This window comes from Mus musculus, chromosome 2, assembly GCF_000001635.26.
Source record: "Mus musculus strain C57BL/6J chromosome 2, GRCm38.p6 C57BL/6J".
NCBI classification, from domain to species: domain Eukaryota; kingdom Metazoa; phylum Chordata; class Mammalia; order Rodentia; family Muridae; genus Mus; species Mus musculus.
This window is the reverse complement of record NC_000068.7, coordinates 17,360,356-17,383,965: the sequence shown is the minus strand read 5'-3', so window position 1 is coordinate 17,383,965 and position 23,610 is coordinate 17,360,356. Positions and strand designations below refer to the sequence as shown.

At 38.9% G+C, this 23,610-nt stretch overlaps 1 protein-coding gene across 11 annotated transcripts in view; it reads left to right on the top strand.

Moving 5' to 3' along the window:
* The window catches only part of Nebl (nebulette), a 392,277-nt gene that overhangs the window by 350,984 nt on the left and 17,683 nt on the right, over positions 1-23,610 (top strand). For 3 of the 11 annotated variants that reach the window (NM_001362722.1, XM_030252124.1, XM_030252125.1), the window contains 6 exons: positions 4,124-4,216; positions 7,251-7,343; positions 8,646-8,750; positions 9,610-9,781; positions 13,415-13,507; positions 14,288-14,437. In NM_001362722.1, coding sequence (NP_001349651.1) covers positions 4,124-4,216; positions 7,251-7,343; positions 8,646-8,750; positions 9,610-9,781; positions 13,415-13,507; positions 14,288-14,437 — 706 coding nt within the window. Of the gene's footprint in view, positions 1-4,123; positions 4,217-5,765; positions 5,859-7,250; positions 7,344-8,645; positions 9,782-13,414; positions 13,508-14,287; positions 14,438-23,610 lie in introns of those variants that run through there. The other 8 variants (NR_156125.1, NM_028757.3, XM_011238990.3 and 5 more) reach the window with 7 other exon arrangements.

The window sequence follows — 23,610 nt, the reverse complement described above, 5'->3', positions numbered from 1 at the left end:
ATCCCGCAATACCTCTCCTGGGCATATATCCAGAAGATGTCCCAACTGGTAAGAAGGACACATGCTCCACTATGTTTATAGCAGCCTTATTTATAATAGCCAGAAGCTGGAAAGAACCCAGATGCCCCTCAACAGAGGAATGGATACAGAAAATGTGGTACATTTACACAATGGAGTACTACTCAGCTATTAAAAAGAATGAATTTATGAAATTCCTAGCCAAATGGATGGACCTGGAGGGCATCATCCTGAGTGAGGTAACACATTCACAAAGGAACTCACACAATATGTACTCACTGATAAGTGGATATTAGCCCAAAACCTAGAATACCCAAGATATAACATACAATTTGCTAAACACATGTAACTCAAGAAGAATGAAGACTGAAGTGTGGACACTATGCCCCTCCTTAGAAGTGAGAACAAAACACCCATGGAAGGAGTTACAGAGACAAAGTTTGGAGCTGAGACGAAAGGATGGACCATGTAGAGACTGCCATATCCAGGGATCCACCCCATAATCAGCTTCCAAACGCTGACACCATTGCATACACTAGCAAGATTTTGCTGAAAGGACCCAGATGTAGCTGTTTCTTGTGAGACTATGCCGGGGTCTAGCAAATACAGAAGTGGATGCTCACAGTCAGCTAATGGATGGATCACAGGGCTCCCAATGGAGGAGCTAGAGAAAGTACCCAAGGAGCTAAAGGGATCTGCAACCCTATAGGTGGAACAACATTATGAACTAACCAGTACCCCTGAGCTCTTGACTCTAGCTGCATATGTATCAAAAGATGGCCTAGTCGGCCATCACTGGAAAGAGAGGCCCATTGGACTCGCAAACTGTATATGCCCCAGTACAGGGGAACACCAGGGCCAAAAAAAATGGGAATGAGTGGGTAGGGAAGTGGGGGGGGGTATGGGGGACTTTTGGGATAGCATTGGAAATGTTATTGAGGAAAATATGTAATAAAAAAGAATAAATTAGCTGTATTTTAAAATAAAGTATTCTGGTAAAATTCAAAGAAGGAATTAAAAACGCAACAGCCATTTCTGAGCCTCCTAAGCTAAAGGGAGTTTCAGAAAACCAGAAGGACATAATCAGTGGGATCATCTTTCTGTAAGTGTTTGCCCTGTGTTCTTGAAATGCTAGTAGATGACAGAAGCACGGTACACGCACAGGTGGAATCTCACCACAAAGAATGCCAGTGTTCGGGCATTACTTGGGAGTGGAGATAACATTCTACACTGCTTTGTCCCCTCCATTATTTGCCTCTTGGGCATTTGTTTCTATAGGTTCATTCCATTCTTACGTTGTGGGAAATTCAGTAAGACAGACTGCATAGGGCTGTGGGTAAACTGAAGGTCTCTAGGAAGAACAGGGCATAAATTACTGTTACGCATTTTTTCACATTCTGTCATTATAACTTGTACTTGTTGAGTAGTTACCATTTGTTTGAGTACCTAACAAGTACAATTTTTTTTTAAATACTTCTTGCAAAGTGTTCTGGGGGAGGAATAGTATGTCACAGGGAGGGAAGGTGGTGGTGGGAGGAACAGACTTGAGGAAGGAGAAATTCCAGAGTCTTTTTTTAGAGACTCAAGAATGGTTTCAGGTGGCCTTTGTGAGAAAGGGCCTTCTTGGTAGGGAAACAGTATTTTAAGGATTCCAAGGCCTATTCAAGGGTCAGGGGAGGGACTTAAGTGATGTGTATTTGGGATGGGGGTGGCAGGAGATGATGGACGGACAGGACTTGAAATACTAATTATAAGTCTGTAGTATGGAGAATCCTTGTAGTGTGGCTCATAGCTCATTTAAGAATATGCTAACATCTCTGTTATTACCAATATTTGACTTAGTGATTAAGTTATTTTATTGAAATTCTCCCCCTTCCTCCTCCTCCTTCTCCTTCGTCTTTGTCTTTGACTTCCTCCTTCTCCTTCAAAAAAGTGTAAGATTAAAAACAACATTGTCTCAACTTTATTTGAAAAATAAGTGCATGATAGCATAGATGCTATAGAATTTACATGACATGTCATGCCTGCAGATGGTGGAATCCAAGAGGTATAATAAACAGTGAAGTGATGGAGAGGAACATGAAATCGAACATGATAGGTTTGATGCTAGCTCTGGAACTCATACATTATGTAGTCTTCACAGATTGTCAACTATAATAGTTCCTCTCCCATAAAACAGAGATTTGAGTATTAAAGAGACATTGCTTTTAAAGCACATGATGAAGTGATGAGTAGGAGAATTAAGACAAGATTCTCCCATTGAACTGATGTTTACCTACACTAGCAATTGTAGTTTCTCCCTGTCAGTAATGCTGATCCACAAAGCTTTAGTTCAAGCTCTAACAGGAATGATATTTCTACCAGTAATGGTTAAGAGAAATATTCCTCACTGTAACTCTATCAGTTCAGCCCTTCGAACTTGCCTAAACTCTCATAGAACAGAACAAATAATGCTGCTCCTTAGGGGGAGAAGGGTACACTGGAAGAAATCCAACCCTTTCCATTTATTTTCTAGACTTCTAAAATTTTTCTTCATTTTTCTGTTCATTTATAAAAGTGTACATGCCAAGAACAAGGCCTGTGCAAGGCTCTAAGGCTGAATTTAAACTTTGAAAACTCATTGACTATTGCCATATAGCTCCTCTTCCAGCTTTACTGCAGCTGTCAGAAACTCCGAACAGATCTGCCATCTCCGACATCTCTTCCTCTGTGTTTGATGTTCCTTTATTTCTTGAGACATTGTAGAGTTGTTGGGAGGGTTGACTGTTTACAATGAAGTCATCACCCTTTTCTTCTCTCAGCTAAGAAAGATCTCTATGCAGTAGGTTGGGATATCTTCTGTAGTGTTTGGTCAGAGTCAGGCCTTCCAACTTTGGGACTTGGTAAGGAGAGAAACTGAGATCCTCATGAGGAAGGTTGGTAGAGGCAGCAAGCTATTAAAGGTCAGGCATAGGGTTTTTGTGACCTTCGTTCTCAGTGCTGAAAGTGATGGCAAGAATCTATTTCACACTTAACGTGACTTATTATTAAAATGATGATGATAAATCATTCTAAACATAAGATGGTAATTTAGTAAACATCACTTTAATGCCAGGAACTGGTGGACTTACAGAAAGGTTAATTTCTCATTATTGATGAAATCAAAATCAAGAGGTCATCAATAAGTTATATAGTATAAAGATTACCAGTGAAATGAATAATTAGAACATTTAGCAAAAAATATTTGGGGAGTAGGGTCTCTCTCAAGAAGATGAAGTCTGGAAGAAGAAGACATAAAATCCTACTCCTACTCAATAAGCTATTTCTAATTGATACCTACTGTGATGGTTTGTATATCCTTGGACCAGGGAGTGGCACCATCTGGAGGTGTGGCCTTGTTGGAATAGGTGTGACCTGGTTGGAATGGGTGTGTCACTGTGGGTGTGGGTATAAGATCCTCACCCTAGTTGCCTGGAAGTCAGTCTTCCACTAGCAGCCTTTGGATGAAGACATAGAACTCTCAGTTCTTCCTGCGCCATGCCTGCCTGGATACTGCCATGCTCTCACCTTGATGATAATGGACTGAACCTCTGAACCTGTAAGCCAGCCCCAATTAAATGTTGTTTTTTATAAGACTTGCCTTGGTCATGGTGTCTGTTCACAGCAGTAAAACCCTAACTAAGATACCTACTGACAAAGAAAATCAGGTGTGTCTAATAGAGTATCAACTACTATCTAGAGCAGATTCCAGAGCCACTGTATTTGGCCAATACAATATGGACTCCATGTTGTTTGTTTGTGCATTTTGTTTTGGTAGTTTTAGTTGTTGTTATTGGTTTTTGGGTTTTTTTGGTCGATTTTTTCTTTTCCTTTTTTTTTTAAAGGAGAAATGAAGTTGGACATATAGGTAGGGAGTGAGAAATATTTGAGTCATTGAAGGAGGAAAAGAATATGATCAAAATGCATTGTATTTTTGAAAAAAGTTAAATGAACATTTAAAAATGATATTGGTATCATAGGGGGAAAAGTATGAATGATCTGTGGCATGCGATATTTCCTTTAGTATGTTCCAGTGGTACACATTTATTTCCCATAACTCCAAACTGTCTTATGTTTTGTTCCCCAGTTCCAGTATAAAGAGCAAACCTATAAGGCCACTCCTGTAACCATGACCCCAGAGATAGAGAGAGTGAAGAGGAACCAGGAACAGCTGAGTGCGGCAAGTCACTCTTTTTTCTTTTATATTTTATGTAACATGATGTATTTTTATTAAAAAAATGCTTTCTGTGATCATTGGCTCCTCTGTGCGTTTGGCTATTCTTTAATACATTGAAGGGCATGAAGTTTGATTTGGGTGAGTCAGGAAGTTTACATCATGTATCTGACTCACAAGGTCTTCATTAAGTACCCAGGACACAAGGATCTTTAAGTACTACGTCTTTTCCACATGAACCTTTTAGTTTAGTGCTAAATCTGTAAAAATAAATACGATAAAGAGCTGGGAAGTAGTGTGGCTTATGCATTGGAAGAGAAAACAAGATCAGAGATGGAGGAAGAGAAGCCTTGGTTTAACTGGTACTGTAGGATGTAGTACCAAAGGAAGGTAACTTATAAATGACATGGAAGACATCAGCCAGTCAATTCATAATCTACTGCCATAAACAGTTCTAATAAACAATGGAGAGGAACCTCTGCTCTCGCTCGGCCTCTTTTTATATTATATGCAAACAACTGAGCTCAGCATCACTCATTTCTTTGACTGGTGGGTGAGGAAAACTGAATTTTGAGGCATCAGAGAGTACAAAGATCCATTGCAAGTAAAGGCAAATCTGGGACTGGAACTCAGGTCCCCTGGAATTTAGAAATCTCTTTAGGGAAACTACAAGTAGTGGTTTTACCTTTTGTCAATCATTTTATGGAACTTTCCCCAATATCAAGAATAACCTCTTTCTTGCAAAACTGGCATTTTGAAAGACTTTAAAATTTAAAAGTAAGTTCTTCCAGGTGGAGGAGGAAAATCAAGGTCAATATATTTTATCTTGAATAATACTTGCAAAGGTGGAAGAAGTCAGGGGTGTTTTAAAGGTGGAAAGTCGGGGGCCAGCCTGCCGCAGGGACTTCGTTCTAGTTATTTGTTCTGAAATTATTGTGCTGTTCCTATTTAAGGGTATTCTTTTACTTCCATTGTAGTGCTTGTAGTTAGTTTTGATAAAAACAAACTCACTTCTTCTTAGTTTAGTTTTTTAAAAAAAGATTTATTTATTTATTTGTTTGCTTTATGTATGTGAGTACACTGTCACTGTCTTGAGACACAGCAGAAGAGGGCATCAGATCAGATTACAGATGGTTGTGAGCCACCATGTGGTTGCTGGGAATTGAACTCAGGACCTCTGGAAGAACAGTCAGTGCTTTGAACCACTGAGCCATCTCTCCAGCCCCCTTAGTTTATTTTTTTGAGAAAGCATTTGTCTGTGCTACTCTGCCTGTCCTGGAACTCACTCTATAGACGGGGCTGGCCTCAGAACTCGGAGATCCACCTGCCTCCACCTCCCAAGAGCTGGGGCTTAAGACATGCACCACAACTCCAGGCTGAAGATCCCTCTTTAAGCACCACAATCAACACTTCCTGACCAGTTGAGTTCAGTCAACAGGAGACCACTGTGAAAACCCATGTGTAAAAAACAAGAGTGGATTTGAGTGCCAGCCTTTGCTGTAGTCACTCAGAGTCCTTTATGATATTTATTAAAATTCTTATATATCCTCTATAGGTCAAATACAAAGGAGAGCTAAAACAGGCAACTTCCATTTCAGATCTGCCAGAGCTGAAAAGAGTGAAAGAAAACCAGAAGAATATCAGCAATGTGTGAACATCTTAGTATTTATTATTTGCATTTAATCATATCAAATGTGTCAATATGCAGATATGAGATTAAAGCAATGGTTCTCAACCTGTGCATTGCAACATGCCCCTCCCCAAAGTTGGATATCATATACTTACATTACTACTCATATTAGTAGCAATGAAATCATTTTATGATTTTGGATCATCACAACATGAAGAACTGTATTAAAGGGTCATGTTACTATGAGGGTTGAGAACCACTGAATTAGAATTTTTCTTTCTTAGTTGATAGTCTCATTTGACTGGCGGCCTCCTCAGGACAGTGTCAGGGTTGTAGGTACATCAAGGCTCAAGTGCTGTACTGTGATGACTGTCGTGAAACTTGTGGCATGCCCTTCTCATCTTATTTTTGTGCTGGTGATTGCTGTGGTTCCATACTGAAGGCCGGGGTAGTTGCTGGCATCTTGGTCTTGCAGTCCAGCTTTCTTGCCATTTCTAGCTGCCCGAGTTCTTGTTTGTCAGGTCCCTTTGGGCCCTTTCTCTCATTCATGATGATTATTACTATGTTTCTGGGGGGAAGTGGTGAAGTATATGTGGTTGACAGAATATATCACGTGAAATGGGCCAGTTAATGGGCACTTGGCCCAAGGCAGCATTTTTTACGTAGACTCATGAATGACTCTAGATCCCTCAGTTATATAACACACACATTTCACTGAGAGCAGTCTTTTAGGAAGTCATTAACATACAGAATGGGTTCTTTGGAAGAGGAAATTCAGAAACCTATTATCTTCAAAGAAATTATTTATTCCTCAAACTCATAAAGTCATTGGCCAGTTTATGAGTCAAAGGCAGATTATCATTAGATACTCTCCCTAACAATTATCTATATTTTTTAGAAGAGTAGTATCCATTTCTTCCCAGTCATACTTGAATGGATTCTATTATTCTAAAGAAAGGATGTGGTTAGGGAGAAGGGGGAGTGTTATAGAGAGAAGCATGCTGCCTTTATGAGGCTTGCAATGGTCAGGTGTTGGGACAAAGTCTTCTCAAGACCATGCTGTAGTTAATTTCTGAGAAAACAAGACTATAAAGTACCATTGTATTCAAAGAAGACTTGTAATATCCACAAAGCATCCTTCTCATGTTCACCTGTGAATGAGCTTCCCATAGGCTTACTGATGATGCACTGGAGCCTGTCCTGGTGAGTGAGAAGAGGGACACTCCTATCCCAAAATGAAATAGATGCTTGAAGATGAAAGTATTTTGTCTTCTCCTTTCTCTCTTCCCCCTTTCTCTTCTGTTTTTATGAGTTCCCTTTCTTAGCTAGCCCTTGAAATTACATATGGCGTGGTCCTTCTGTTGTTAAAGTGATTCACAATCCTCTATTTTTTTCCCTCTGAAATGGTAGGTTTATTATAAAGGTCAACTGGGAAGGGCTACAGCTTTGAGTGTAACTCCTGAAATGGAAAGAGTAAAGAAGAATCAAGAAAATATCAGCTCGGCAAGTGGTTTTAATTCATTTTGGACCATTGCAAAGAATGTATCCTTTAAATTTTATTTGTATTGTTTATTGTTTTACAAATAAAATGTATTTCCAATAAACATTCCCAAAAGCTCTCCCTGTGTATGTACACTTACAATAATTGTACAATCCTTTATTAATATTACAAGATGTGTTACATCTCTAGTTTGTTTAAGCAATGACTCATGTTATTTTAATCAGTATCTTTGAAATTGGCTAAGTCTTTGATAAGTTTAAATAAATATGATTTTACTGATGTACTTCACTGAACATGAGTTGTTAAATGCTTCCTCCAAAGACAAATTTAAAAATGAGTAATTCAAAATAAGAGTTCAGAAGATAAAATTTTTAGTACATTCAATATAGAATTCAGTTATTCTGGAAAGCTGTGCACAGTGAGTATGTGTTGCCTTAGTAGATTTCATACCCCATGCGGGAATCCCTCCAACGTCTGCAGATCTAAGTATCAGGGCCTGCTCACAGCACACCCACAGGGTGTCCATGCCTGTGGGTTAGCATTTGGGATTCATAATTGACAGCTCCCTCAGAGCATTCCTGTCCAAAAATATCAGGCATATTCAGCATCAATTCTCTTTAAGATGTAGCTGCTCAGAAGAAAACATATATTTGTTCCTGGTTGTTCCTCATTCTCTAGGGAGGGAAAAATAAAGGAAACCAGAAACCACCCAATCTGTTTCCCTCCACACTCGTAGAGCAGAAAATTACTTAGAAACAGAAAATGCATATTGTTCTATTTCATGCTTTATTTACCCTGATTAAATGATCTAAGCAATTTCTCTGGGGGTAATTCACTGATGGTTGGCCACATATGTTTGTTTCCTCTTGATAGTTATAGAATAGCTTTTGAGGAAAGTCTAAAGAGTGTGATTTTGAGCCACTATTCTAGAACAGAATGTTATCCACTGAAAGAAAAGTTACTTGGGCAATTATTTTGAGTAGGTTGGACATGACACACCCATTTGAAAAGCTTTCAGAAGCTGGGCAGTGGTGGTGCATGCCTTTAATCCCAGCACTTGGGAGGCAGAGGCAGGCAGATTTCTGAGTTTTAGGCCAGCCTGGTCTACAGAGTAAGTTCCAGGACAGCCAGAGCTACACAGAGAAACCTTGTTTCCAAGAAAGAAAGAAAAAAAAAAGAAAAGAAAAAGAAAGAATAAAAAGCTTTTAAAAGTTATAAAATTTCTAGATTATAATTATCTAGTTATATGGGTGTCTCCTGTTATTTATTTATTTATTTATTTATTTATTTATTTATTTATGCAGGTGAAATACACTCAGGACCATAAACAAATGAAAGGTAGACCGTGTCTGATCTTAGATACACCGGCTTTGAGACATGTTAAAGAAGCACAAAATAATGTTTCCATGGTAGGATGCAGCGGATCACTGTCTCCATGACTAAAACATACTAAGGAACGGCAAGACCTGTATTTGGATGGCATTCACTCACTACTTATCTGAATAACTAACAAAGCATGGGAATTTGAATAAGCCCTTGGGGCACAGTGTTATAGTTACACTGAAATGTAATGAAAACATTTTCTCTAATAAAATAATTTTCCCTCAATGATTTTTGGTGTGTTCTTATTTCTAACTTGACTACCATAAATGCATTTTGTGAATGACATTTACCTAGACTTTGTTTTCATTTAATTTTAAGACATACTTTGTTATATTTGAAAGAATATTTTTAGTGTGTTTCAAGAACAGTTTCATGTAATTTTTTTACCATGAAGTTTACCAATTTAAAATGTTTAATATAAGTTAATATAATTTAGAGGATTGTTTTTTGTAACTATATATAAATTTTATAGAACATATAGAACTCTTGTCATCTAATTTTAAATACCACTGTTGTGTTGATGAATTGTGCTTAAATAACATTACTACTGTATATTGAAGATGAAAAGATTGGCAATCGATCTGTAGTCAAATTGTGTGTTTTAAGAAGTAGCAAATGTTTTAAAGTAATTGTCTTTTATACCTCACTGATAGGTAATTTACATATCATTTGATCATATTATTTACAGTATTTAAAAATTTAAAATTATCAGCACTTGATTTCTGACACTGTTTTGGACTCTTTGAGGAAATTATATTATATCACAGTATATTATATTTACTATATGTGATAATCCAGATATATTTTATGTGACCTATTATTTTATAAGCATTTTGTGAGATAATTAGAAATTACAGTTGGGATTAAGGATAATTTCTTTTGCAGGTCAAATACCATGAAGATTTTGAGAAGACAAAGGGAAGAGGCTTCACTCCCGTTGTGGATGATCCTGTGACTGAACGGGTGAGGAAGAGCACCCAGGTTGTGAGCGATGCTGCCTATAAAGGGGTCCAGCCACATGTTGTGGAGATGGACAGAAGACCTGGGATCATTGTTGGTAAGCGTGTGGTCTTCCCATGGGTACACTTGGTCAAAAGGCTGTGCCTGCTCTAGAACTAGCTTCCGTATTCATCTGACCTCACAGGTTTTATGTAAATTTCAATTAGATCATAGGTAGAAGGCATTTGTACCATAATGCAAAGGATCCAGGGCATCCAGAAAATAGCATTGCTGATACTTTCCTGCTCTCAAAAGCTCCGGTTAATACTGCCTTGTTAAACAGCAGCATCCCAGGGAGAAGTGATCACAAAGGCTGAACTTTGTGCTTCCCTTATCTTCTGTAGTTGCTTGGTGAAACTGTTGTAGTGTAGACATCGTGTACATGGGAGACAAAATTAGCCATTTCGCACTTTTGTCCTTTTGTCATTAAACAGATAAGCTGATGGTATCATTTGTATTTTTGAATAGTGTTTCTTAATGAGAAGATTTGAGGGCCACTCAAAAGCCTGGTTATTTAGAGAGGAATCATCTCTCTGTTCATTGTTTCTTTTCCCTACATTTAGTCCAGGGAAATACTAGGGAATGTGGCTTGAGATATCAGTGGGAAACAGGCTGAAATATAAGCAGGCTAGAGAGCAAAACCATCAAATTATCAGTACAGATCAAAACTCGTTTCCTTTGAGTTCTTATTTCCTTTGAGGCCATCAGCTTCTGAATTTTATATATTTACTCCCCCTGTGTAGCTAACTATTCAGTTACCTTCTGCATTGCTATGACTAAATGCACACACACGAAGACAACTTAAGGAAAGATTCATTTTGGTCCACAGTTCAAAAAGCACAGTCTATCCCACGAAGTTATGGTGGGAGTAGCTGAGGCAGCTGGTCACATTGAATCCTCTGCTAGGAAGTAGAGAGTAATGAATACTGTGTTAAGCTCTTTCTTTCCCACAGTCCAGAACCACAACTCATAAAATGGCCACACCTGCATTTATGGTGGGTCTTCCCACCTTGATTGACCTAATCAAGATAATCCTTCGAAGCTGTATCCAGAGATTTGTCTCCACAGAGGTTTTAGGTAGTGTCAAATTGACAATGCAAACCATCACAATCAGAGCTTTTGGCACCCATGGTGTTCTAGCTATGGTTTCATTGCTTTGAAGAGACACCGTGACCAAGGCAATTCTTATAAAGGCAAATATTTGACTGGGGCTGGCTTCCAGTTTCAGAGCCTTGGTCCATTATCACCATGATGGAAAGCCTGCAGTATGCTGGCAGACATGGTGCTGGCAGACATGGTGCTGAGAATTTCACATCTTTATCTGTGGGCAGCAGAAGGAGACTGTGCCACACCGAGTGTAGATTGAGCATATGAGATCTCAAAGCCCACTCCCACAGTGACATACTTTCCCTAACAAGGCCACACCTCCTAATATTGTCACTCCCTATGGTTCAAGCATTCAAAACACTTGACTCTATGTGCCCTTACCTATTCAAACCACCACACATGGTGCACACTTCTCAGTAACCTTGATGTTAGGTTACTTTTCTCTTCAAGAGGAACAGCTTTGGCCTGAGAGTCATCGCAGTAAAAGGGCACAGGAAGGTTAGTAGGTAGGGAAGCATGCATTTAACAAAGTAACATTTTAGTATAAAGCAAAAGTGCTAACGTCAAATCCCTAAGTGACTTGAATCATTACCAAAGTGAAACTGAGTATTTTCCAAAGAAACACTCAAGACCAATTTGTAGGCAATTGATAGCTTCACTCATCTTTCCAGCTTGATTGCTTAAAGGGATCATAATAAGATGGATGGATGGATTGTAATGTTTTCAGTAAAAGTAATGCAGAAGTAGAGAGTTTCATTGATTTGTGCTAATAACTCATAAGAGAGAGTGGTGTGATTCATCTCACCCTGGGGTCTTAAAAATATCAGACACTAGGACTGATGGGGAAATCACTGCTAGAAAATGATGAAACTGTCTAGACAGGGCTCTCAGAGTTAGTATTTATAGTTTTGCAATAGCAGTTATTGCTATTTTTTTAAATATAGGATTTATAACTAAAGATTATGTATGCGGTGGGCAATCCAGAAGTTAGTTTATTTCTTGGGAAATCAGTGTCCAAGAAGGCTTGGTTATGAAATTATAAAATGAAGTACATTTAACCAGCAGTAAACTTTCCAATGATCCAAGGTTTATACCATATATTTAAATATAAGTTTGTAGATTTGCTAGTTAGATCAAGGTAGTTGATCCTAGTCCTACTTTTATTGTGGGGGACCTGATTCTTACTAGCTTGGTGAACTTGCAGTGTTAGACTATCTGAGCATCAGATTCATCACCTATGAAATGGTAATAACACCAGTACCTATAGTAGTGTATAAGATGCTTAATGAGTTAGGTCATAATAGAAAATAATACTTGGCGTATAGTCAACACTATATAGCTGGTAAGAAAATCTTTTCTCTTAATTCACTATGTTATTTTAACCTCACCACATTTCTGTCACAACTGAGTTCTTATTTCCCAGTTGTTTGTCACTATACAGTCCTTTTAGATTCATCAATTGTAACAACAGATTCATCCAAACATTATTAAACTTGAATTTTGCCCTCAGCAAAACAAGGGCACATTAGCCTCCATGTCTGTTAGTTACATGTCTGTCATTGTGACAAGAAACTTGAGAGATCAAGTGGGAAGAGGAATGTGTTAATTTGGCTGACAGCATTTGGTTGTATCCCATAGTCATTTGGATCCATTGTTTTGGGTCTGTGAAGGTGCAATGTGTCAGTCAGAGTGAAAGAGGAAGACAGCCACTGGGAAGCAAAGGATGCTCAGGTGGGCTTGTCCCAAGATTATTTATTGACTTATTTATTTACATCACATACACTGTTCTTAAAGGGAATTCTCCCTATTATCTAACCTTCTCTCACTAGTGATCCACCTCTTAAAGTTTCTGCAACATTGAATTATGTCACAGGGTAGTGAAGAGGTCTTCAACACATGTATGTCTGGAGATACTTCAGAATTCAACAATGGCAATAGCATGGAAACTGAATGCTGAAGTAAATTAATCTATGGTCTACTAATGAGAGAAATTACTTTCCTTGTGCCTTCATCCCCCATCTCTCATGGTTCTGTGTTAGAATTCTTTCTACAGAATTGATGATAAATGTGTCCTCTATGGCTTTGCTTGTTCCCATAGACTCAGACTTGGAATGAAAAGGGGTTCTGACATTTGTCTACACTTAGAGCATCCTTTCCTGTTACAGGGAGAGAAGGCTTTTAAACAAAACCCTTTTTGTCATTTCCCATGAATTCTCAGGTGTTGTCCTTAGTCAGGAATTTTAGGCAGATGTTTACTGTTTTGGGGTGGAGCAAGAAAGGTTGGGAATATAGCAGCTATGTGTCAACCTGCTTTGTCTGGAGTCACAGGTGCTTCATAGTGGCTTCTATGCTGGGCAGTGAAGAAGTCAGGCTGCTCAAATTTGATGGCAAATGTTCCTTAGCAGCTACATGGGAAAGTGAGTTGTGTCTTCCTGCTTGCTTTGAGTACCCTACCACCACCACCATTCTCTGGACTCTGCAGTACACTGAGCTGCTTTTAATTTGTTACATTTGCTAGACTGACTTCCACGCTGGCTTTCCAATGTTCCCTCTTGATCTTTTGGTTTCTTCCTTTTGGTCAAAGACCTTAAAGTTTGGCGTACAGATCCTGGCTCCATCTTCGACATTGACCCCCTGGAGGACAATATTCAGTCTCGAAGTCTCCATATGCTCTCTGGTATTGTTTGAGTTTCTCTGTTTCTCTGGGGTTTGTCCTGAAAGCTAATGATGATGAATTATAGACTTTCATTGCGGCTAACATGTCATGTGAATTTGAAGTTGAGAATTCAGAAAACCCAAATAATGTATCATGTCACTTTAAAATAACATTATTTATGAAAACAAAACTTACAAAGGAGCTTGAAAAGACAAATCTTGCATTAGTTTGTGCTAGATTCATTTAAAATGGTATCTAGGCATACTTACATTCACCTTTTATTGGTAAATATGATTCTATAGACTTTCTGGGATAGCAGACCTAATTATTTGGATTGCCGAGAGCTTCTGGGACAAAAAGATTTGTCTCATGAAATACAGTGTTATAGTGTTTAGAATTTAGAGTTATATGTTTCAAAATTATATATAGAACAATGGAAAATATGGTCTGAAAATTACTACCCAAGTATTGTATACTCAAGGGCTACTTGTAAGCAAACATTTAAACCAAATATTTGCTTTCAAAGAAATTTCTTTTCTAATGTTTGTTTAGTTATTATCCATCTCCTATCCCTTAATCTTAAAACCAGATTAAATGATAGCAAACATCTTTTAGGTCTTATATGCATGTGATGCAGTCCTTGCTAAGTCTGGTGATGGTTGACTATAGCCTTATAATATCAGATATTAGATATCATTACTTAATTAGAGATTGTTTTTGCTCTCCATTGAATCTTTTAAGGAATGTATCTGTTGTATAAGCCACTCATTCATGTGTCTGAATATTCTCCCTCTGATGTAGAAAAGGCAAGTCAGTACCGGAGACGCCTGTCTCGCTCACATTCCGGCAGCACATTTGGTACAGGTCTGGGAGATGACAAGTCAGAGATCTCTGAGCTGTACCCTAGCTTTTCATGCTACAGTGAGGTAACAAGACCATCTGACGAAGGAGGTATCAAATTGCAATCATTCAAAATTAACTCACCTCTCAGACATGCACCAGAGTGTGTTTTGCATACTTTCACCTTTGCACAAACATCTTGAGTGTATTTGAAATTTTAACTCAAAGTGTGGAAAGTTAAGATTCTTTAACTTAAAGCAACTAATTTGTAGTTTTGCATGCTTCCATGTTGTCCATGGTCTATAATGACAAAAGGGTCCTGGGATTTGCTACATGAGTGCATGCCTGGAGGGTATGATGTGCCTCTCCACAGTCCTAGTAGACGAGTTCTGGGTAGTTTCTGTATGATTTCCATTAGGGGGAGAAAGCCAATCTTACAGGAACATTTGACTGGTATAATTTGGTGTGTGATTAAACCCAATATGTATTTATTGAGTTAGAGCTTACCAAAAAGAAATGGCTTTGGGATATACAATTTTTTTAAGTAGAAAATCTTGTTGGTATTAATAATCATCACTTTACTGTGAACTTTACTTTTTCCTGTGATTTTTCTTTTCTTCATCAAAGCGAGTGGATTGCTTCTAGAACATTCAGTGAATTACATTAGGATATTAAATGGTGGTGGCTGCTGATAGATCTGTTCTTACAGGCAAGATTCAGTGCTATAGGAGGGTAAGGGGATCACTCCTATACTGTGAGTTTCTTTTTCAAAGATCAGATTGCTGAAGTCTCTAGGTAGGAGTTTGGAGTTAAGTAGTTTAATACCCGGAGAAAGCAAGTATCTTTTTCCAGAACAGCTTTTGTAGTAAAGCCATTGCCCATATTTATCACAGCAATACTCTAATGAACATGAAATTAGTCATATTCTTTATGCTTGAACTGTAAACTCAGTCTGTCCAGAGATTGCTAGAGCATTTGTCAGCATGTGGGAGACTCCCTTTTATGCATTCTTTTCCCCAAGACAGAATCTTGCTATTTATAAGCCTAGTCAGACCTCAATCTTATAGTCTTTCTGCCTCAGCTTCTCAAGGCTAAGATTGCAGATGCTTGAAAGATCATGCCCAGCTTTTTAAAATGCAATTCCAAAGAAACAATTACAAACTAGTTTTGCTTTATTGTAAAATGCATGTTGGTCTTTTTCTTCTGGGTCTGGCTCATTCATAAAGGGTTCCATAACTTTCTTTTTCTCTTTCTCTTTCTTTTTCTTTTTCTTTTTCTTTTTCTTTTCCCTTTTCTCCTCCCTCCCTCTCTCCCTCCCTCCCTCCCTCCCTCCCTCCCTCCCTCCCTTCCTTCCTTCCTTCCTCCTTCCCTCCCTCCTGTCTGTTCTTTCTTTCCTTCCTTCCTTCTTTCTTCCTTCCTTCCTTCCTTCCTTCCTTCCTTCCTTCCTTCCTTCCTTCCTTCCTTCCTTCCTCCTTCCCTCCCTCCCTGTCTGTTCTTTCTTTCTTTCTTCCTTCCTTTCTTTCTTTCTTTCTTTCTTTCTTTCTTTCTTTCTTTCTTTCTTTCTTTCTTTCTCTCTCTCTCTCTCTTTCTCTCTCTCTCTTTCTTCTTTCTTTCTTTTTTATTTCTTCTTTTCTTTTTTGAGTGTAAGATATTGATTTTTTTTTGTGCTTTTCAAAGTTTTGGATGTCCATCCTAATGTTTACACTTGATGAGCTAAAAACTAGAAGCAAATGTAAGAACTAGTTGTGGTCAGTGACATTTAACATCACTCAGTTAAGCATACTGGAGTTATTTCTTACCATGGAGTGTTTGCTTCAGTGGTGACTCTTGTGTCCCATGCATGCACACCAACACAGCCTTCTCTCATTTACTCATCCACTCAGCAAAGACACACAAAGAGCTTGGATCTGTAATACATTCCATAATGAATAAAGGAGACCAGTCTGCTGTGTGTGTGTGTGGGTGACTCTGATATTAAACAGATACAAAAATGATAGTACATAATTATGAACAGAGTGAGTGAGCAGATGAGATGGGGCATGATAGTTAAGAGACAATTCCATTTAGCCTTGATGTCAGAGATGCCTTTCTTGAGGAAGAAAAGTTGTTCTGACTGGACAGAGTACTGCAGGTCTCTATCAGATGTTAGCTAGATGGTTGAAGTTCAGAGACTACACTGGAAGTGTATTTTGAAGGGTTCTTTCAAGTCTATGATCTTGGATGACTCCATACAGATACAGAAAATTCAGAACTGCTCACTCCAGAAGCTTCAGTTCCCCATCTGCTGTATTGAGAGATGGCTATGTTGGCCCGAGTCACTACTTTTTCTTTCCCAAGGCTGTCAAACCCACTGCTGTTAATTGCATATTACCTCCTCTTGCTTTTTCAAATCACTGTTATGTTTTTACTCAAATTATTTCATATAGGATCCATTCCTATCTGAATCTGAATGGAATGAGAAGATGTCTCTGTTGAGAAAAAGTGCAAACAAATATTTTTCCACTTATATAAGATGTTGAAGAATATGGCTAAAAATAACTTATCTTCCTGCCTCAGCCTCCTGTTTATAGACATATATCATGTCATGTAGTTAAGAACTCTCAAAATATTTAATTACATGGATAAAACACTTGCCACATAAACACGAAAAGTTCAATTTAGATTCCCAGAAACCACAAAGACACCCAGTGCGTATGGCAGCGCCTTTGTAACCCCATCCTGACAAGGCAGAGACAGGGCATCTGGGAGCAGGTTGCCTAGCTAGACCAGCCTATATTGGTAAGTTCTGGATTCAAATGGCAGACTTTGCTTCAGTGAATATGGTAAAGAGCTACTGAGGAAGATGTTCAGTTTGTGCTTCCACATACATACTCACGAAAGTACATGAGAACACATATACATGCATGCAAATATACTATAGACATATACACATACAGCCTGTTTGTTTACTTGTTTATTTGTTTCTGTATTTAGATAGTTAGTGAGTGAGCGGTGTTGTAGTAGAATATTGGGCTTCTTGACTGCTAGGCAACCACTCTACTATATACCTAGCCCAGAAACATTATTTCAAATGAAGGTACAGAGGTAGATTTTTGGCTCACAGTGATGGATTACTATAATGAAGAAGGCCTTATGAAGTCAAATTGACTCTTTGGAGATGTATTTATAAGTTTCTGCCATTGGAAGGCAACCATTACAAGGCTAATACAATTTTTCTTTAGGGACACTTCCTAGTTTTTCAGGTAGGCATAGAGGTATGAAACAGAACTTAAAATGTACAAGTAAGTTTGATGACATCAACTCAGGCGATTCAACATCAGAAGGTATCTATGTTTCATGGAAGAGTCTTTAAGACACATGAAAATATGCCCCTGTTTCTATTCATTTTAGGTGAAGCAAAGCATAATGAATGAGATCCACCTTGTTTCTTCAATAGAATAGTGACATACAAACTTCATACATTCAAAACTAGCCTGCGTTCATAAACTAACAAACTATTGTTATGGGTATGAAGTCTTTCGGAGATTTACCATTCTGACCATGAATAAATTTTCATAAATAAGAAGAACATGGATACAGACTAGGTCTCTACCCAAGACTCATACTCAAAATATGACCCTATATTACATTAGTCAGCAGGTTATAATAAAGGCAACATTCACAGAGCTGTGCACTTCCTACCTTTGTGCAATCAGAGGCCAGTATACATCCTGCGAATGTACTTCCTTTCTACATGTGACCAAGCACACATCTTGTGCAACTAAGGGTAACCGAACGTTACAGAAGCAAAAATACGTGGCTTGTTATCTTGCACAAACCACAGCACCAGCATTCCAGGAAGTTATCTATCTGTGGACAAGTGGGGCTTATACGTTAGAGGCATTTTTGTCTCATAGATCTCATAAGCATAGAAATTTAAACTTAAAACCTAGAGCTAGCCATCACATTATCCTATCTCCTGTGAATTTGTACTTCCCTGGGCTTATGACTTGCTAAGTGACAGCTACAGCTTTTCAGGTTGTAGAGCCACCCTCTTTGGAATCATTCTGCATTTTTGTCCTTTATGCCTTCTCTGTGTTGAAGTCATTAGAAAATCCCATCAGCTGTACCATGGCAAAGCTCTCCTGTCGCTGCTCCTGTTGCTCCTCATCTCACTGCTATGAGAAAATCCCTGACCCAGTCGCTGACAGAATGATACAAGGGAGGAGGATTTGTTTTGGCCCAGGGTTTACAAGAGTATACAGTTCATCACGTCAGGAAAGGCATGGTAGTATTATTGGTTGTAGAATCTTGTAACTATGACTCCTCACCTCTTGGCTAACCAGAAAGCAGAGAGCTTGGACCACAAGCAGAGTTCAGTTAAAACTCTCAAAAGCTGCTTCTTCCTGTGACCCACTTTCCCCCTGGGGGCCCTGCTTCCTAAAGCTTCTATAACCTAAAACAGCACCAGAAAAGAAGAACCACTGGGCCTGGGAGACTTTTCAGTGAGTAAAGTTCTTGCTACCTAAGCATGAAGTATGAGAATCTGAGCTCAGATCTCCAGCACCCACATAAAACCTCCAGGTGTGGTGATGCGTGCTTGGAGACTAAGGGCTGGGAAGCCGAGCCTGGAGGACTCAGTGGGCTTGCTGGCCAACCAACCTAGCTAACTGGTAAGCTCCGGGATTCAGTGAGAGCTCTTGCCTCAATAAATACAGTTGAAAGCCACGGAAGAAGACACTTGGCACTGACCCCCGGCTTCCATGCCGGAGACTCTCACACATGCACGCATACACACACAAATATCTTGTGAAGTAAACTTCTCTTGTAGAAGGCCTTGAAGGAAACATTTACCCTTTGGTTTCAGTGTCTTGATGTTTTGATGACATTGAAGCAAAACTGAAAACTTCCTGAGTAGAAACATTCCCAGAGGGTGTTCCCCCCACCCCCACTCACCCACGCCCCCTCCTCCCCCGTGAGGAAGGCCCGTGAGGAAGGGAAGAGATAGCATCCATAGTTTCTTGGAGGCGTTGAAATGTAGGATCCCTTCGAAATGTATGCTGGGTTGGACTCTGGTGAGGAGGCGCTGATTGAGTGGAAGACAGAACTTTAAGGTAATGGCAAAGCAAGTGTTTGGTGGGAATAATTAGTGTCTTTAGCTGGAACAGTCAATCTTGTACCTTTGTTTAAACTCCGGCCCTAGAAGTTGAAATGCATGAAATGCATTTCATAACACTTGCTAGAGGGCCAAAAAGAAAAAAAAAAAAAAAAAAAAAAAGGAAAATGGTCTTATGTATTTCAAGTGGTTTTTTTTTGTTGTTTTTTTTTTTTTTTCCTTGATGATTTTCTCAATTCCTTTACATTTAGGTGTGTGGGATTTTTATATGATTAAAATGTGTTGTATCCTAGAAAATTGTCCTTTTATATAATTCATTTATCTGCTGTAGAGGGGACATGTGTGGCCAAGCCATGCTGTGTTTCAGGATACTGGGGCTGGGGTCCTGACACTGGCTCCAATTTCCTGTGCCTGGCAGACAGTACTGTAGGCATGGGAGTATCCTCAGATATTTTATACTTCCTTAGCTAAGGACCATAAATTTCAGCTAACTCCTCTCCTCTCTTTTTCTCATCCCTCTGACAATGTGTTTATGTTCTAAAAGCCATCTGCTCAGCTTTAAGAATTATGTGGCTAGGCTCATAGGAGAGGAAATGCTGATCGTTTAGGACAAAGGGTTAGATAGTTATCTTGTTTCCTTAAAGAGCAGCGCAGCATTCAGCTCTCATGAGCTTTAACATAGAAGAATTTTCTTGCTTCCTGGACTTCATGTCTCTCACACCAGTTGCCTATCTTGCTTTGCCTGCTGAATATTTTCATTCTCTTATGTGATTATCTGGAGCTTGCGTTGCTTGGCAGGCTGCTCTTCAGTGGATTAAGTTGCCAGAGGGTTTTCTTTGAATGTCTCTGTTGTGCTGTTTTGATTCAGTAACGGAGGGTTTTATTTAAACTTCATCCAGTTTGATTTTGATTATTGAATAGCTGAAACCATCTTTATTGCTTTGCCGTTTTGCGCTCTGCTTGCTCTTTGCCTGACATACGTGCGGTCTGGTAGCCACGTGCCTATGGCCTCTGTTGATTTTGCTGAGGTCTCCTTTGATGTTCTGCTTGTCTTTATTTCTCTTGTCTGCATGGAGTATCTGCCTCCTGGTACTGCTTTGCGTTTCACTGGCTTCCCTTCACTTGCAGTCCACTGTCGATGGAGGCTTTTTTAATGTGTTTGCAATTGTAGGTATTCTTACTGAGTTCGTTTGGCTTCAGGTATTTTCCATGTTTCTGTTTCTTCTGTGGAGAATCAAAGGCTGTAGGGGTGTGATGGGAAATGAAAAGCAGGTGCACTTTTCAAAACAGACATTTCAGCTTTCCAACCTTGTGAACTTTCCCTCTTTCTTGACTCAAAGCAAATGTCAGAGTTCTGTGGGACTTAACCCAGCCTGGCCAAGATGCGTGTCCAGTACCACTTATGTGTTTCAAAGGAGAGTAGATTGTAAGAGAGGTTTCAGTATTTTCTGAAATTCTCACCCACGTGTCCACAGGTGTCAACAAAGCACTACACCAACTAAGTCAGTCCTTAAGGTGACTCTGCCAGCTTATTGGTATTATCTAGCATATGCCAAATGAGTGAGATACTGGAACACACAAATAAAAGATACAATTATGTCTTCAATAAACTCATCATATTCTGAATGGTGAACCAGATACCTTGTGCTCGGGAAGACACTGTGATGGATCATGGCCGCTAATTAGACCTGGCCAAGGAGCTGGGCAGTGGTGGCAGTCACCTGGGAGACTGATGTAGGCAGACCTCCAAGTGTGAGGCCAGTCTGGTCTTCAGAGTGAGTTTCAGGATACCCAGGTCTACACACACACACACACACACACACACACACACACACACATACCCCACAACCAAAACTCTGTCTCAAAACAAAACAAAACAAAACCAAAAAAACTAAAAAACAAAAACAAAAACAAAAACAAAAAAACAGACAAGCCTGACCAAGTAGAAAAAAATTGGTAAAAGGATTTGGAGACATTAAACATTGGGGTACTTTAGGGACCATGTTTGGCACTTGTTCCCAGGGCCTTTGTGGGTAGAATAGATAACCAAGTAGATTAATAGGCAGGACAGAGTCCCTTTGGCAGAGATGGGGTCTAACAGCAAGTAACCCCATTCGATAGGCTTTAGCCTAGATGAGATATATTCATAACTTCTACTGTACTCTGAGAATCACCATCCAGATAAACTGAGCTTATAGAACTAGGTTCCTGTTTTTTTTCTCATTCCAATCTTAGCCATCTTGCTCTGCCCTGGTCTTACCCCACTATCAGAGACACCTTTCAATAGCTGTATTTGATCTCAGTATATTTTTTTTTTCTCCAAATACTTCAAAGGCTCCTGACTCACTCAAACTAAAAGTGAAAAATCGTAGTCCACAAGGCACTGCAGAACCTGGCCAATGGTTCTGACTTCCTCTTCGTTAGCCTCTTTCCTCTGACCAGGCAGTCTTTTTAGCCATTTTTTCCTGCCTCTAACCTTTCCAGTACTGCTCTCCATGACTAGAACACTCTTTCCTCCAGTGATTTTGAGCTTGCTTATCCTTCAGGCTTCTGATTATGTTAAGTAATCAGAAAGACATTTGTTGGTCAAATATCCCACATATACTCCATAACTCTTTACTTCCTTTCATTTAAATTTTTTAAACTTAATTATATATATATGGATGTTTTGGCCTGTGTGTTTGTCTGTGTACTACTTGCATGCCTGGTGCCCATGGAGGCCAGAAAAGGAAAGGAAAGAAGAGGGTACTGGATATGCTTTGACTGGAGGTACTAGAACTGCCATGTGTGTCTAGGAATTGATTCTGGGTCCTCTGGAAGAGGAGCCAGGTTTCTCAAAGACTGAGCCATCGTTCCAGCCCTACGTCTTGACATCTTATTGGCAAATTTGCATATTGTCTCTTCCAGAATCCAAACTCAACTAAAAGATAATATTTGTGTCTGCTTACTATTTGCCTGATCTCTATCCTAGAACTGTCACCTGGAATATACATTACCAATAAATATCACTAGGTATATAAATATGTTCAAATTAAAGTTTAGTCTGAAATATAAAGAAGCAGCTTTGCTACATGTGTTCAGTCAATAAAACTGGATGTCAGTTTTTAATTTATTGCAATCTAATTAAAGCTTATTTGAATTCGAAAATAATACTACTATTAATAATTTTAAAAATATTAAAATGTATCATTAGGACATAACATTAGAGATTATGATTATTACAAATCTTGAGTCAGCTTCTATATCCAAGAAATCAGTAAATAATTCCTTCATTGATACTCTGTTTTCATGTAGTGACTTCTGAACTCAGTGGTTTATTTTGCTCATGGTATCTGCTCTCCACAGGGACTCAAAAAATGAAGTGTCCATTAGAATTCTCTTATTGGACTCTGGTTTATTGTGAGGTCATGAACTCCAAAGGGCAATGACAGTGTGGTATGGCATTTAGCTATGCTCAGAAATGGGAAGTGTGTAATGAAGAGAGATGGACAGAAAACTGAGTGTAAACAGTAAGACCTTTTGCATGAACATAAGTTTCCCAGGACAGTGTTATTAATATACTCCCATTAAACATGGAGTAGAAGTATCAAACACAGGCACATAATCATCATGATCATGATCATGATCATCATCTACAAATGAATGCAAGTAATAAATGTGTCCACTTAGCTGTATTCCCATATATCTTTTAATGTGAATGGTTCCTAGAGGCTCCCAAGCTTTTGCATGTTATCAATTATCAATTCAGGAGTTTTGAAATTTGTAGATGACATTCTGCCCCCGTTTCAGGGTTCTTCTAATCATGTGCATAATTTCAAAATTAGACAGTTCCTTCTACTAGAGAACAGTCCTTGGGAAAATAAAACAGTGATGCACTCTGCGGGTGGTGTATGTGTAGACTATTCCAGAAATTACAGAAAACAATTTGGAAGTTCCCAAGAATGTATAAGTAGTTACATTATAATCCACAAAGGGATGAAATCCCATCCCATAAAGCAACCTTATGTTCAACCCAGCATTCTTTCCAGATTGGCACATACCATTAATATCCATTGATGGGTGTATAAAGAAAATGCAGAATACAGCAAGGAAGAATGACATTCAGCCTTTACCAGGGGACGTTGCCATTAGATATAACAAGAATGGAGCCAGAGGACACTGCACTAAGTAAAAATAAGCAGACGCTGTG